This window comes from Vicia villosa, linkage group LG2 (assembly GCF_029867415.1).
Source record: "Vicia villosa cultivar HV-30 ecotype Madison, WI linkage group LG2, Vvil1.0, whole genome shotgun sequence".
NCBI lineage: Eukaryota > Viridiplantae > Streptophyta > Magnoliopsida > Fabales > Fabaceae > Vicia > Vicia villosa.
The window spans coordinates 70,387,313-70,404,710 of NC_081181.1; the positions used below are offsets into that span (position 1 = coordinate 70,387,313).

Sequence of the window (17,398 nt, forward strand, 5' to 3'; positions counted from 1 at the left end):
AATACAAAAACACTGTGCGATACAATCCGAAATCAGAACAAAACAAAACAAAACACGTCAAACAAAACAAAAACACGTTATTCTGCCCGACGAGCGTTACAAAATACACATCAAACAAAATAAAAACACGTTATTCTTCCCGACGAGCGAACTCCTCCGAATGAAGATAATTATACCAATCCTCATCCCACTCAGTATCAGAACCATCAGCGTTGATCACGCCTGAAGACTGAGTCTGCACGTCCGAGCCATGGACCCCCAGGGGACGAGAAGCAGAACCAGTCAAAACCTTCTTCTTCTCCTTCACCTCCTTCACCTCCTTCTTTGAAGAACCCTTTCTTCCCTTAGCGCCACCCATTCCTGCGTAAAAATGAAGAAAGAAAGGTCCATGAGACCTCCTTTTATAAAAGAAGAAAGGGACACAAACTTCAAAGAAACAGGCACAATAAACAAAGGCGTTAAAAAAATAAAGGACTTGCAAATTAAAACGGACACTCCCTACCCTCTCTAGAAGACGCAGTCCTGCGTGCTGGTTGATTGTCTGACATGTTCCTGTAAACAATTGAAATCGATTAATATGCGAGACAAAATAAAAAACAAAAAAATTTGAACTTTGATACATTTCGGAAGTTCATTTCCGAAAACTGGGATGGAGGTGTTTTCGGAAATGAACTTCCGAAACACCCCTGCGATGGAGTTTTCTGCAACTTCCATGGCAGACCCCTAAACCAAACTTCAAACCAAATCAAAATGCTTCTAAACAACCTAAATACTACTAACAACCTAACCATATATCATTTATGCAATTAAAACCCTAAATAACATGCATTTGAATAATAGATCTAAAAATTTCAAAACTTACAAAGTGTTAGGATTGAGGGCTTTTGAATGTTGTTTAGCAGTGTGATTGGAGCCTTGATGCAGCTTTGGAATTCTGTTTGCACAAATTTTCGCCTTTGCCACTTTTTGTTTTGATTTAGGGTAAATGATTGGGGGAGGGGGAGTGTTTTGATAAATCTGCAGAAATCGCAGTATTTCGGAAGTGAACTTCCGAAATAATGTTTTTGGAAATGAACTTCCGAAATAAGTCAATTTTTTCAAAAAAAGACGCTTTCGGAAATGAACTTCTGAAGCAGGGGTATTTTGGAATTTTCGCTGGGGGTGACCCCCCATAGGGAGGTGGCTAAAGAAATTTTCTTTTTTGTTTTACACTTGTAAAATTGGTTTATATTGTAGTAGTTTCTATAGTATATAAAATATTGGGTTAAGTATGTTTTTTTTTCTTATAAATATTTTAAATTTTATTTTTAGTCTTTAATAAAAAAATGACTTATTTTGGTTCCATAAAATTATCATGCACGTAGTTTTAGTCCATACTGTTAAATCGATGTATATTTTTGAATGATTATATTACAAACATGTTTAAAACGTTATAAAAAGTTTCTAGAAATAAAAAAGAAACTCAAATTTAATTTCTAAGTCGAGATTTGCATTACTTTTATCATTACTTTTTAATTTTAAAAAATTCATATTTAATTTTTATTATTATAAAAAATTATATAATTTGGTAAAGAATATTTTATAGTATTCTAAACACATATGAAAAAATTTATTCAAAAATTTAAAATTTTAAGGGTAATTAAACAGTTTTCAAAATTTTAAAAAATAACAGGGACTAAAACTGCATGAATAAAAATTTAATAGGGATTAAAATATGTCATTTTTTTAATAGAAATTAAAAATAAAATTTGAGATATTTATAAGGATCAAAAATATATTTAACCCAAAAATATTTAATTTTAGTCCTTATATCATTAATAATGAAAAAAATAAATAAAATATTTTATATATTACAAGGTCAATTTAATATAAATTAATTTTTCAAGGATTAAAATTAAAATAAAAAATATTTACAAAGATCAAAATCAAATAATTGACAAATAAAAATTTATTCAATCGGTAAGAAATTAACTCACTTCTCCCGCCAAATGCGTGTCTTCTTTGAGTTTTGGTTTGTTCTAGGTAAACTCCGACGTTCAATTCACATTTATGAAACACAGGCAACATCAATAATAATTTAAAATAATAAATAAATTAAACGTAATCACAAGTCTCAATGCAAGTGTTCGAACACACAATCAGACATTTTTCACTACATAGATTAACATAAGCTTTTTATAAAAAAAAAATATAGAAGTCCAAAATCACTCCAAAATAAGTGGAAAATCAAAATTGCAAAACTTACAATTTTTAATGGTGAAAAGTACAATTAAGCATTATTGTTATTATTATGATGATCATGATTATTATTATAATAAATTAGAATAAATCAACATCATGATAGCTTTTGAAAGGGCATTATTGGCTTCACGTAACGGCAGCTCTTGATTATTTCTAAAAGTCAATGATGAAACCCCTCTATATATATAATCAAGCCAGAACCAGCTGTGAAGAATTCTATACCTTCAACCATCTGAATAGACCAACATAGCAAAAATGGCTTCACAAGTCAAATTCTCATTGTTTGCAGTTTTGTTCATTGTTTTGGCTATGGGGGTTGCTGCTCATGAAGGTCATCATCACATGTCTCCTGCAGAAGCACCTTCAAGTTATGCAAGCAGCCTTAATTACCATGTAATTGGTGGAATTGTTCCTATTTTCATTGCAATTCTCTTTGCCAGAAATGGTATTTAAGATTTATTTGATTTTCATTTGTCTTAATGGATTCAATTTCCATTTTCTTTGTGCTTATTTTTGTATGGTATTTTTCATTTTGGCCTTCTATGTTATGTTTTTGATTGAATTGTTGTATTAATAAGCTCTGTACTTGAGATGTTTTTTGTGTGACTATGTATTTGATGTTATCTACCACATATATATGGAGCATCTTTTTTTGTGTTATCTACTATTTATTATAAGGAAACAGTAAATAAACATTACTCAAGATCACAGTTATAAATTAATTCTATATACTTGTTTCTTTTTTCTAGAGTTTTTGGGCAAAAACTGAATTTAAGGAAAAAAAAACTTAGTGGACAAAAATACTATAATTATATGACTAAAATCATATTGCAAAAACTGAATTTAAGGAAAAAAACTTAGTGGACTAAAATACTATAATTATATACTACAATTATATGACTAAAATCGTTAGTTGTTTCAACGATGATTGACGTTGAACTTGATAGGGAAGACCACGGACCTTCGAATCGGACTAAACTGGTAGTTATAAAAAAAAAACTCAACATAACTGGGTGGATGCCATTTAGGAAATTTCTTATTTGCCATATAGCTAAAGTCTTACACAGCAGACCCTCAAGAGTTCGGTTGGTTTATAAAAAACAAAATAAAAAACAGATTGTTAAAGAATATTTTTGGGTGGTTTTTTAATTTTTTTTGTTTTAAATTTTTTAATGATAGAATTCAATTTCAGTTTTGAATTTAAATTTTAAATTTGAGTTGACTTTCAATTTTTTTATATTAAAAATAATATAATTTTCTAAAAAGAAATAGTTTTTAAAAGAAAAATAATTTAAATATTATTATTATTTATTTATTTATAATTACAATTATAATAATAATGATTAAAAATATTGGTTTTCGTAAATGAGAGTAGATAATTATTAGAGTGATTATTGGAAGAACTTGTAACCAAAAAGTTTTTCTTTTCTTTCGCACTCTGGTTCCTAAGGGAAAGGGGCCCTAGTAATCCAGTTTTGAATGACAATAGAGAGGGATGGAAGAATAATACTTGGGCAATTGAACTATCTGAAATATTTTTTTATTGAGTATTGTATGCATGCACGCTTAGAAGACAACCAATCCTAACCAACGAATGTGCTTAATTATTTTAAATGACTTGTGTTGCAAGTAAAATACTCTTAGTTATACTTTACATACACAATATCTCTCCTAATTCATATATGATAGTCTTCTCCTTCTTATTAGTTCATTTATGCAATCAAATCTTGTTTTTATTAACGGTTTAATGAATATGTCTGCAAGTTACACTTCACCTTTGCGTACTCGACCTCTAACTTGTTCTTGTTCACTTGTTCACTCCAAAAGTGGTATTCTTTTTTTCCAATATGTTTGATCATACCATGACTTATTAAATGATTAGTCAAATCCATTGTTGGTTTGTTATCAACCAACAATTCGATCTTTAATGATCTTCAATTCTTCCAATAAAATTTCCATTCAAAGTGTTTGACAAGTTGCATATGAAGCAGCTACATATTCTGCTTCAGATGATGATAGAGCCACCATTCCTTGCTTCTTAGAGCTCCATAGATTAGAGTTGCTCCAATCATGAAAAGGAATCATGTTGTACTTTTCTGGTCATCTTGGCATCCTCTGATATTTGAACAAGAGTAGCCACATGTCTCTGCCTTCTTGCTAGTTTTATTTTAGTTTGGCATAAGTACATCATGATCTATTGTGCCTCTGATGTACCTTAGAATACTTTTGGGTGCTAGTATGTGACATACTCTAGGATTCTCGATGAACCTACTTACCAATCCAACACTTTGACAACATTCTGGTCTTTGGTTACCTAGATACATTAATGAGCGAATAATTTACTTGTGTATAATTATATCTATAAGCTCGTCATTTGCTTCCTTCTTCAACTTTATGTCTGTTTTCATATGAGTGATTGCATGATTGCAATTTCTCATTTTGAATTTCTTTAGTATATTTCTTATAATGAAAGAAAACTCCACTTATTGTGTTTACAAACTCCACTCCTAGGAAACAAGCCAAACTCCATAGGCCTAACATTTCAAACTCATTCATCATGCTAGCATTGAATCTTGTCACCTAAATTTTATTTGATTGTGTAACCAATAGATCATCTACATATATGCATAAAATGATTTGATCATACTCATTTGAACTCTGTACATATAGTCCATATTTTAGTGTGTATTTGTTGAATCCTAATTTGATAAGAAAGTTATAAATCCTCATGTTCCTTTCTTTAGGGACCTACTTCAGTTTATGCAGATCCTTTTTCAATGCATACACATTGCCCTTTGATCTCAAATACTGGTGGTTGTTTGACATAGAATTCCTTTTCTAGTGGTAAACTGACAAAAAATAGACTTCACATCAAACTAATGCATTTTCCACATTTTGTATGGTGCAATTGCAACCACTATTATTATGATTTCAAGCCTTGTAGCTGGTGCATACACCTCATTGAAGTCAATTGCAGGCCTTTGAAGGAATCCTATTGCAACTAGCCTTGACTTGTACTTAGCTATCTCTCCATTTAGTGCAAGCTTCAACTTATAAAGCCATTTTAGATATATAAATTTCTTGCTTAATCTATTTACCAACTCCAAGGTTTAATTCTTCAAAATTACTTTGAGTTCCTCCTTCATAGCTTCTATCTAGTTCAGATCTAATCTTTCAGTGCTTAATTTATGTCTATTTGTTATGATCCAACCATTATAGCTTATTCATGTCACCTTCTTCATTTACTGATTGATAAATAAATATCTGATAATCAGTTAATCTTATTGATTAATTTCTTGATATAGTTGACCTCACTTTTTTCTTGTGCAACTTCCTCGAATTGATCTTCTTATAACACATGTCTGACATTGTCTAAGTTTTCACCATTTTGAATTTGATTACTTGAAACTTTTAGCAACTTCCATCCTTTCCTCCCATCATATTGTACATCTTTTCTTATTACTGCCTTATTCATATTTGGTGATAATAATTTATATGCACCTATTGAATGATAGTCTTATGGGAATCATAATTAACTTATATCATCAGATTTTTTCTTGATTGTTCGGGTACATGTCTCAAAAAAGTGATCAAAATATTTTGAAATGAAAAACACTTGGTTTGAAACTTGTCCATGCTTTGTATAATGTATTTCTCCTTAGCTTATTTGTTGGACAATTGTTAATGATATGTACAAGAATTGAGGTTGCTTCTCTCAAAACATTATTTTGCATTTGTCATGATTTGTTAATGCTTATTGTCATATTTAATATGCTCATGTTATGTCTTTCTGCAATGCCATTATGTTGAGGTGTATAACAAGCTATAAATTCATGCTTAATACATTCTTTCTCACAAAATTGTGCAAACTCATTGGAAGTGTAATCACCTCTTCCACTAGCTCTTAATTTCTTGATGCTACATTCAACCAGTTTTTTAACCAACAACTTAAATTTCTTGAACTATGCAAGTACTTCAATTTTCTTATTCATTAAGTAAATCCACACACACACACACACACACACACACACACACACACATACACACACACACACACATATATATTGAATTCATCTACAAATGTTAGAAAATAGCATTTGTCTCCCATTAATTTCACTTCAAATGGTCCATAGACATCTGAATGAACAACCTCCAATTTTTGTTTTGACTATATAGGCAAGTCATGTTCGAATGACTTTCTTATATGTTTGGCTACACAAATTTTTCACATAGTTGGTTTGGCATTTTAAGTCAAGGAAGGTCATACACCATTTTCTTCATATACATCTGACTTAAACTCCTAAAATTTAGGCGACCATATATTTAATTCCGTATATAGTTATGACCATCAGTGATTATTGATGCAAGACATTGATGGTCAAACATATTAATCATAATTTGCAAAATCTTGTTGGTCAAGCATATTAATCATAATTTTGTAAGTAATTTTATTTATGCTAGACATTCTAATTCTTCCTTTTCCATTATTTTTTTCATTTGCATATTTTTGATTCATCATTTTTTCATTTGAAGAATTTTGCTTGCAATGCTTGTTTTTATCACTTTCTCATAATTTCTTTACTTCAGTTTCATCTCAGGAGCTTCCAATGAGGCTTGTACTTCTTTAAGCTTCATCTTAAAAAGATTTTTAAACTCTTAAATTTCCCCAACTATGTGATCAAATTTGGTAGTTAAAGTTCTCAAAAGTTTCACAATTTTGTGTAATTCAGTAATCTTCTCACCACATGATTTCATTTAATTGGTTAGCAATATCAGTCTTGAGAGTAAGTCTGCAACACCTTCGCCATCATTCATTTGTGTGATCTTATACCGGTTCCTCAATGACTGCAACTTCACCTTCTTTAGTTTTTCATCACCACCATATAGTTTATTGAGTGTATCTCATGCACCCTTAACCGTTCCTTCTTTGATAATATTTTCAAATATGTTTGAATCCACACATCAATGGATAAACAACATAACTTTCCCATCCCTCTTGCTTTACTCACGATGAATAGTTTTTTGTACATCAGTTGCATTGGCTTCTAATGTAGGTAAGCCATCATTCATTATTTCTAGAACATCTTAAAATCTAAATATAACTTTCATTTGTACACACCACCTATAATAATATTCTCTTTTAAACACTTATAGATCATGGGAATTGGTTTGAAGTTGTTCTTTCATTTGCCATTAATGAAAGCTTAATTGAACTAGTGGTCTATGAATGGCAATAAAGAGAAATGAAAAAAATACTTAGGCAAGTGTATTATGTGAAGTATATTTTTATCGAGTGATTAACCAAACTGAATGGCATGTGCATCCTATATAGGGATGCTCAAATTAACCAGTTTAATGGTTTATCTATAACCATATCCATATCCGGTTATTAAAAACCGGTTAATTTTATTTTGGATTTTCAACCAATCCATTTTAAAATTTATTTGGATATCCATAACCAATTAGTTGGATAACAACAACCAAATAAAAGATCTAATATGGCCCAAAGCCCAAAAACCTAATCACGTTCCACGCTTCTCTTCTCCTTTCTATCGATTGAAAACCCAAACCTTAAACACTATTCTATCTTCTCCATTCTCGATCGATTCGGTTTCATCAATTTCTCCATTCTCTATCGATTCGGTTTCATCGATTTCTCCATTCTCAATCGATTCGGTTTCATCAATATCGTTTTTGTGCTCTTTCATTCTTAATTTGTGGAAGGAAAGAAGAAATCAACCCAGGTAAATTCATTCATTTCCCACCATCCACAGCATGTGATAGTTTTGTTTATAATTTAGTGAATGAAATGAATTTTTTTCTTTATCACCATCTGCAGCATGTGGTAGCGTTTCGTTTGTTCAGCTATTTTCATGTTATTGTTTCTGAATTATTCTATTTCAATTGTCAATGTTGGGATAAAAAATTGAGTGTTGATTATATTTCACCCACTATGAAGATTTGTTAGTTATTTTATTAGAAAATGTTAATTGTTTGTTGTCAGTATGTTTCTTGTTGAAGAGTTCTTCAGGAAGTGAGCTTTGAAGGTGTTGAATCTGAGGTCTAGGTAGATTAAGCTTGGCATGTTTAAGGTAACTGTCGGAAAAGAACCTGAGAGTTGGTTGTTGCTGAGGTCTAGCTCTTGAAGGAAAGTGAAGTCTTGGAATGTTACAGAAACTGCGCGATTTTGATTAAAGGAATTCTGACACTGATTATGGTCGTCGCTGTGTGAATTAACCTCAAAGTTAGAGCATGTTAAAGGTTTTAGAGTGTTTGGTAGTAGTCCAAGTCAATCCGGGGTTGTCACAAATCTTGCAAAGTTTCTCATCAATACCTTTGATATTTACCTTATAATTAACCACTATCTTTTTCACAATGGAACTTGATGTTCTAGTTTTTTGAGGTTTAATTCATGGGTTTTCAATGCAAGAAATAATTCAGGTTAATTCATGGGTTTTCATTGCAATTTCATGATTGAATATGCACTTAAGTTGTAGATACTATTTAGAAGTAAACTAGTGGCACTAGAGTGCAAGGATGCATGCAAAATCTGTTTTGCTGCATAATTTCTTGATCAATGATAATAATTGAAATTATTAAGAGGTAGTTTAGTAGAAGAATAGTTTGAAAAACATTGCACACAACATATAAAAGCTTGGAGTTTAATTGAAGCACTCTAAAAATGACTTAGTGTGTTTGTATGGCTAAATTAAAATGCTGCATAATGTGTAACAAAGGACCCAGTACAGGTTCATTATCTACTTATTACGCATTGGAGTGAAGTATTAACTATTGGAATATGGTTTAGAATTTAGAACTTGCATGCTTGTAAGAAGCTTGATTATGTTTTCTGTAAAATTGCTGATTTTGATGTTTAATTTGATTCTTGGAAGAATTATTTGACATGATTAAAATTTTGCTTAAATGAAGTATGTCTTTTCAATACATTTGGTTTTAAATCATAGACACAGTGTAGCATATGCATTCTGTTGTGAATTCAATACCAAGAACAAAGTATAATCCAAGGGAAGAATAAAGGACAAGGAAGAAGAGGAACACAAGAATTGGTTATAACTGCTATTCTTTCACTTTCTCTTAAAACAAGATTACAAGTTTACAAGAATAACAAATAACCTCTCACACCCTAAATTAGGATTTGCAGCTTAGCAATGATGAGAGACTAGTATGCTATTTATAATAAAACCTAACATACTAACTAATGGGCTTTTTCAGCAAGGCCCATTACACAAGCCAACTTAATAAACAAGCTAACTTAACAAATTAGGGTTTAACCACTAAAACCTAATTTAACATGCTAACAACTCTAGCATCTTCGACACAAGCATGTGAACAACCTTCGACTTCATGCTTAACCCTGTCGAATCAAGAAGCTACCCTTCGGCCATACTAGAGTTCGATCCAATATCTCACAAATCTCCACCTTGGATCTAACTCTACAACATCAAAGGAACAAACTAGCTTTCTTCATGCAGCTTTAGCAACTGCATACAGTGGAAAAACTTGCAACTCGGTAATGTCTTCTTCGCTGACGTCAATTCTGCATTCATGGTTGCCTCTCCCCTCAACGCTTCCAAACAACCTTGCTGAACCAGTAGGGCTTTCATCTTCAAGCGCCACAGACCGAAATCATTCACTCCGGTGAACTTTTCAATCTCATACTTTGTTGACGGCATCTTCTCCACGCTCACCGCACCAATTTGTTGTGAATTCAATGCCAAGAACAAAGTATAAAACAAGGAAGAATAAAGGACAAGGAAGAAGAGGAACACAAGAATTGGTTATAACTGCTATTCTTTCACTTTCTCTTAAAACAAGATTACAAGTTTACAAGAATAACAAATAACCTCTCTCACCCTAAATTAGGATTTGCAGCTTAGCAATGATGAGAGACTAGTATGCTATTTATAATAAAACCTAACATACTAACTAATGGGCTTTTTCAGCAAGGCCCATTACACAAGCCAACTTAATAAACAAGCTAACTTAACAAATTAGGGTTTAACCACTAAAACCTAATTTAATATGCTAACAACCCTAGCATCTTCGACACAAGCATGTGAGCAACCTTCGACTTCATGCTTAACCCTGTCGAATCAAGAAGCTACCCTTCGGCCATACTAGAGTTCGATCCAATATCTCACAAATCTCCACCTTGGACCTAAGTCTACAACGTCAAGGAACAAACTAGCTTTCTTCATGCAGCTTTATCAACTGCATACAGTGGAAAAACTTGCAACTCGGCAATGTCTTGGTGATCATATCAGCAGCATTGTCTTCAGTCGAAACCTTCAGCACTTGGACTTCTCCACGCTCGATTACTCCTCTGACGAAATGCAGCCTCACATCAATGTGCTTAGTTCGCTCATGATAGGCTGAATTCTTCGACAGGTGTATTGCACTTTGACTATCACATTTAACAGTGATACCTCGACCTTGAAGTTTCAGCTCCTTCGCAAAACCTTCAAGCCACAATGCTTCTTTCACAACTTCAGTTAGGGCAATATACTCCGCTTCAGTGGTTGATAGAGCAACAACCTTCTGAAGTGTTGCTTTCCAACTAATTGCAGTGCCAAACATAGTGAAAACATATCCAGAAATAGATTTTCTGGAATCCATACAACCTGCATAATCAGAGTCGACATATCCTTCTATTACTGCTTTATTATCTTCACCCAAGGCTCCACCATAAATTAGGACTCTATTCAGAGACCCATTTATGTACCTTAAAATCCACTTCAATGCTTGCCAGTGAGCCTTTCCAGGATTCGCCATGTACCTGCTTACAAGACTTACTGCGTATGCTATGTCGGGTCTAGTACAGACCATAGCATACATCAAAGAACCGACTATATTAGCATATGGGATGCTATTCATATAGGCTCTTTCGACATCAGTACTGGGACACTGATCAATACTCAGCTTGAATTGAGGGTTTGTTGGAGTCACAACTGGCTTCGAATTCGACATACCAAACTTTTCAAGAATCTTCCGTAGATATGCCTCTTGAGATAGACATAACTTCGACTTCTTTCTATCTCTTCGAATGTCAATTCCAAGAATCCTGGAAGCAGCTCCCAGATCCTTCATATCGAACTCCTTATTGAGTTCAGCCTTCACCCTCATCACATCTTCAACATTGTTGCTTGCTATGAGAATATCATCCACATAAAGCAACAAAATAACAAATGAATTACCAGGTCGAAATCTGAAGTAAACGCAGTGGTCGAACTGACTTCTAATGAAACTTATGCGTGCCATGAACTTGTCGAATCTCCTATTCCACTATCGAGGAGATTGTTTCAGACCATACAAAGATCTCTTTAACTTGCACACATAATCTTCCTTCCCCTTTTCGACATACCCTTCAGGTTGCCTCATCAGGATCGTTTCATCTAAATCACCATACAAGAACGCAGTCTTCACATCCATTTGTTCCAGTTCAAGATCGAACTGTGCCACCATGGCAAGCAACATTCGAATGGACCTATGCTTCACAACAGGAGAAAACACATCATTGAAGTCGACACCTTCTTTTTGAGTGAAACCCCTTGCAACTAACCTTGCCTTGTATCTTTTCGACGTCACTCCTTCAATTCCTTCCTTAACTTTGAAAATCCATTTACAGCTGACTAACCTTGCCCCAACAGGTTTCTTGATCAGTTCCCAAGTATGATTATCATGAAGAGATTTCATCTCATCATCCATGGCCTTCAGCCATTCAGTCTTATTTCGACTCCTCATAACTTCCTTATAGTCTCTAGGTTCTTCGTCTAGAACCTCACTTGCAGAGATTAAGGCATAAGCTATAAGATCTGCATATCCAAGTCTCTGAGGTGGCTTGATGACTCTTCTCGACCTATCTCTCGACAATAGGTAGTCATCGTCAGTTTCCTCAACTTCAGCATCTTCTGCTTCTTCTTCGACTTCATCTGGGATATGCAATTCAGTATCAACATGCTCCACCTCAACAGGAATCTCTACCTGTTCCAGCTCTTCGTCAGATGTTTCTGTACTTCGACCAACATCATCAGTTTTCTTAAAAGCCATTTCAGCTTCATTGAAAACTACATCTCGACTGGTGATACACCTCCTGTGACCTGGCTCTAGGCACCATAGCCTATAAGCTTTGACTCCTTCAGGGTATCCCATGAACATGCATTTCAGAGCTCTAGGTTCGACCTTGTCTTGCCTAATGTGAGCATAGGCTACGCAGCCAAATACTCTCAGTTTGTCGAGATCTGGTGGATGTCCCGACCAAACTTCTTCAGGTGTCTTCATATCTAACGCTGTCGAAGGACATCTGTTTATCAGATATGTTGCTGTCGAAACAGCCTCAGCCCAGAACACCTTTGTTAACCCCGCACTAGTCAACATGCATCTGACTCTCTCCAAAATAGTTCGATTAAACCTTTCAGCCAAACCATTTTGCTGTGGAGTACCTGCAGTAGTTCTATGCCTTGCAATACTAGAGGCAGCACAAAAACTGTCGAATGCCTCATTGCAAAATTCAAGGCCATTGTCGGTTCTCAACCTCTTGACCTTTCTGCCAGTCTGATTTTCAACCAGAGTCTTCCAACTTTTGAAATTCTCAAAAGTTTCATCCTTAGTCTTCTGGATGAATACCCATAATTTTCTGGAATAATCATCTACTATGGATAGAAAATACCTTGCTCCTGAATGTGATGGACACCTTGCAGGCCCCCAAAGATCAGCATGGATGTAATCAAGGGATCCATGTGTTCTTTGTTTGCCTTTGTTGAACTTCACTCTGCAAGATTTTCCAAGTACACAGGGTTCACAAAACTTCAGCTTTTCGACTTTGTCTCCACCAAGCAGACTTTGTTTCCTTAATTCGACCAGACCCCTTTCACTGACATGGCCCAATCTCATGTGCCAAATTTCTGTTTTCGACAAAGGTTTCGTGGATGCAACATTTGTCGAACCACTTACAACTTCAGCCTCAAGGGTATACAAGCCTTGTTTCTTCACGCCTCTCAAGACTTCCTTCGAACCCTTCATGACTCTTAGGATACTTTTCTCTCCTTGGAAAACATATCCTTTCTTGTCGAATTCACCAAGAGAAAGCAGATTTCTCTTCAAATCAGGAACATACCTGACTTCAGTCAACAACCTTATTGACTCATCATGGAGCTTGAATCTCACAGATCCAACACCTGCAATCTTGCAAGCCTTGTTGTTTCCCAGCAATACTGATCCACCATCTTGATCACATAATTCCTCGAACAAGTCTTTGTTTGGAGTCATGTGCCAAGTTCAACCTGAATCCATAATCCACTCCTTCTTAGAGTCACTGCTTGAAACCACAAGAACATCAGATGATTCGAAATCATCTTGAACAATGGCAGCGTTGCCATTATCCTTACCTCCATGATATTTCAAGCGTTCAGGGCACACCTTTCTTGTGTGACCCTCCTTCTTACAATGGTAGCATTGAATGCCAGATGCTTCGCCACTGTAAGTCTTCGACTGGCTTTTGCCTTTCTTCTTGTCGAACTTACCATCCTTTCGTAAGAGTTTTCCTTTAACGGCCAAACCTTCGCCAACAGTCGAAGGTTTATGCTCATTTCGTTCATTCAAGTCCTTAGAGTACAAGGCTGATTGAACTTCTTCAAACGTCAGGGACTCCCTTCCATACAAGAGAGTTTCTTTGAAGTGAGCATGTGATCGAGGCAAAGAACACAATAGTAACAGCGCTTGATCTTCATCATCGATCTTCACATCAATATTTTCAAGATCAAGAATTAGCTTGTTGAACATATCCAACTGCTCAGCCAATACTTTGTCTTCAATCATCTTGAATGAATACAAAGCTTGCTTCAGGTAGAGTCGATTTACCAGCGATTTGGTCATATACAAACTTTCAATTTTCACCCATAACCCTGATGCCGTCGTCTCCTTTGATACCTGCCGGAGAACCTTATCACCAAGGCTCAGCAAAATTGCGCTGTGTGCTTTCTCGATCATATTCGTCTTCTCCGCTGCCGTCAATTCTGCATTCATGGCTGCCTCTCCCTTCAACGCTTCCAAACAACCCTGCTGAACCAGTAGAGCTTTCATCTTCAAGCGCCACAGACCGAAATCATTCACTCCGGTGAACTTTTCAATCTCATACTTTGTTGACGGCATCTTCTCCACGCTCACCGCACCAATTTGTTGTGAATTCAATACCAAGAACAAAGTATAATCCAAGGGAAGAATAAAGGACAAGGAAGAAGAGGAACACAAGAATTGGTTATAACTGCTATTCTTTCACTTTCTCTTAAAACAAGATTACAAGTTTACAAGAATAACAAATAACCTCTCTCACCCTAAATTTAGGATTTGCAGCTTAGCAATGATGAGAGACTAGTATGCTATTTATAATAAAACCTAACATACTAACTAATGGGCTTTTTCAGCAAGGCCCGTTACACAAGCCAACTTAATAAACAAGCTAACTTAACAAATTAGGGTTTAACCACTAAAACCTAATTTAACATGCTAACAACTCTAGCATCTTCGACACAAGCATGTGAACAACCTTCGACTTCATGCTTAACCCTGTCGAACCAAGAAGCTACCCTTCGGCCATACTAGAGTTCGATCCAATATCTCACACATTCATTGTGCTGAAAATTGAAGTGCATGATAAGCTATTGGATGTAATGTTGAAGGTTGTGGATTGCAAGTGATATCTAAAGAGATTGTGTGTAGACAAAACAGTAAGTCGGAAATTATTTTCATTTTATAACTAGACACATTAGACATTTCAAAATTCATCATCATGCATCAACCTGAATTTTCTTACAGGCTCTTACTCTGTATCAGTTATATGATGTAAGACTGAAGTTGTTATGCCTAGTGCTTATACATAATTTTTGTACCTTTTTACAGTATGTATTTGATCTATTCTCACACAATGCACATGTTCTTTCAAATGGATATAATGAATTAATTTGACATTTGGTTGGTCTTTTCAAAGCAGGAAATGTCTAAATCAAATCTTATGACGGATGAGACAACACAAAGCTTGGGAACTACTTCTACTCGAAGAAACAAATCTTCTGTTTGGACTCACTTCACTCCTGATTTAGATTTGATTGGTATAGCTAGATGCAACTACTGTGGCTCCAAGCTAAAGTCCAATAATGGAACGTCTTCCATGGCTGCTCATTCAAAGAAGTGCAAGAGTAAAAGAATGAAAACAACTCCTTCATCAACAACAAATGTGGCTTCCCCTTCAACAATGGTGTTAGTCAAATTTGACCAAGAGAAATGTCGAAAGACAGTGGTTGAGATGATTGTGGAAATGGAGCTTTCGTATATGCATGCGGATCATAAAGCTTTTCGTCGTTGTTTGAATGTATTTCAGCCAAGATATATTCCAATCTCCCGAAGCACTGTAGCACGTGATGTTTTGTCTTTGTGGGATTTTGAAAGGGAAAAATTGAAGAGATTTCTTTCCGAACATTGTCGAAGTGTGTGCTTGACCACAGATGGTTGGACTTCATGTCAAAACATGAGCTACATGTGCATAACAACACATTTTATAGACAATAACTGGACATTGCACAAGAAGATTTTGAATTTTGTTCAAGTCTTAAGCCATTCAGGAGAAGTAATTGCAAATACGATTTCACAATGCTTGGACAATTGGGGGTTGAAAAATGTTTTGAGTGTGACAGTTGACAATGCGTCATCAAATGATCGCGGGATTGAAAATCTCAAAAGGAGGCTAAGTTTGAGAAATAATTTGGTTCTGAATGGAGATCACTTTCATACAAGATGTTGTGCACACATCATGAATTTAGTGGTTAAAGAAGGTCTAAAAGAAATTGATATTTCAATTTCAAGAATTAGGGGTGCTGTCAAGTATGTTAAGTCTTCTCCGAGTCGAGAACATAAGTTTTTCGCATTTGTTAGAAGTAGACATATTCAATACAAGGGTAGTGTTCAATTCGATTGTGATACTCGATGGAATTCAACATATGACATGTTGAAGGCTGCTCTACAACTTCAAATAGCCTTTCTTGAGTTTGAGATTATCGATGCTAAGTATTGTGAAGAACTTGAGAAAGGGAGTGGCATTCCTACCGCTTTAGATTAGGAGAAAGCACGCGAGGTTGCTCACTTTTTGGAAGTTTTTAAGGCTTCAACTTTGCGCATATCAGGTTCAACATATGTGACAAGTAATATGTACTTGGCAGAGCTATTTTCAATTGGTTTGGCTATAAAAAACATGTGCGATTCTAAAGAGCCATCTTTAGCTCATACAAGGAATATAGCTTTAAAGATGAAGGAGAAATATGATAAGTATTGGGGAAGTCCTAAGAAATTGAACATGTTGCTGTTAATTTCTTTTGTGTTAGATCCTAGGAAAAAATTGGTGTATGCTCGTTGGTTTATCGAAAAAAACTTTGATAAACAAAATGCTGAAATCTTGAAGGATAAATTAGAATCGGATTTGAAAACCATATTTGAGGAGTATAACGGTGGTGCGACAAGTGGATCTCAAAGTAGCTTTGTTGAACCCCCTGAATTAGTTGGACGAATTGGAAATCCCGAATATTATTATGGGATATTTTTGCAATCCAGTGGTCTCAAGTCAAGTGGATTGAAATCAGAATTAACAAAGTACTTTGAAGATGGGTTAGAAGGTGATATTCCTAACTTTGATATCTTGACTTGGTGGAAGGTGCATTCAAGTCGACTTCCAATCCTAGCTAACATTGCGAGAGAGGTTCTAGCTATACTCGTCTCAACGGTAGCTTCCGAGTCTGCCTTCAGTACTGGAAGAAGGGTGCTTGATGACTATCGCGGTCGCCTAACCGCTAGATCCGTGGAAGCACTTATTTGCACAGAAGATTGGCTTGGTGGATCACCTTCGCCATTGCCTACGCAAGATGATATCGACGAGCTTGAGAAAATTGAGCGAGGTAATTTTAGTTTTATTGTTATTGTTTGCATTTTAAAGCTTGAGAGACATGATGTTACTACTTTCATTCCTAAATCTGCCTTCGTCCTGTTTTTTTATAAATAACATTGACATAACATTGTATACTAGTGATTCTCAAGACAGATTTGATCCTAAGAACTGTTTTCTGTTTTGTAAATAAACATTTGATGTGAGTTTTCT

The 17,398-nt window shown here is 35.0% G+C and overlaps 1 protein-coding gene across 1 annotated transcript; it reads left to right on the forward strand.

Annotated features, from left to right (window-relative positions):
• Positions 1 to 2,496: 2,496 nt before the first annotated feature.
• Positions 2,497 to 16,369, forward strand: LOC131649319 (zinc finger BED domain-containing protein RICESLEEPER 2-like). Its single transcript, XM_058919085.1, has 3 exons — positions 2,497 to 2,686; positions 3,155 to 3,222; positions 15,248 to 16,369. The coding sequence occupies exons 1-3, from the start codon at positions 2,497 to 2,499 to the stop codon at positions 16,367 to 16,369; spliced, it is 1,380 nt and encodes a 459-aa protein (XP_058775068.1).
• The last annotated feature ends 1,029 nt before the right edge of the window (positions 16,370 to 17,398 follow it).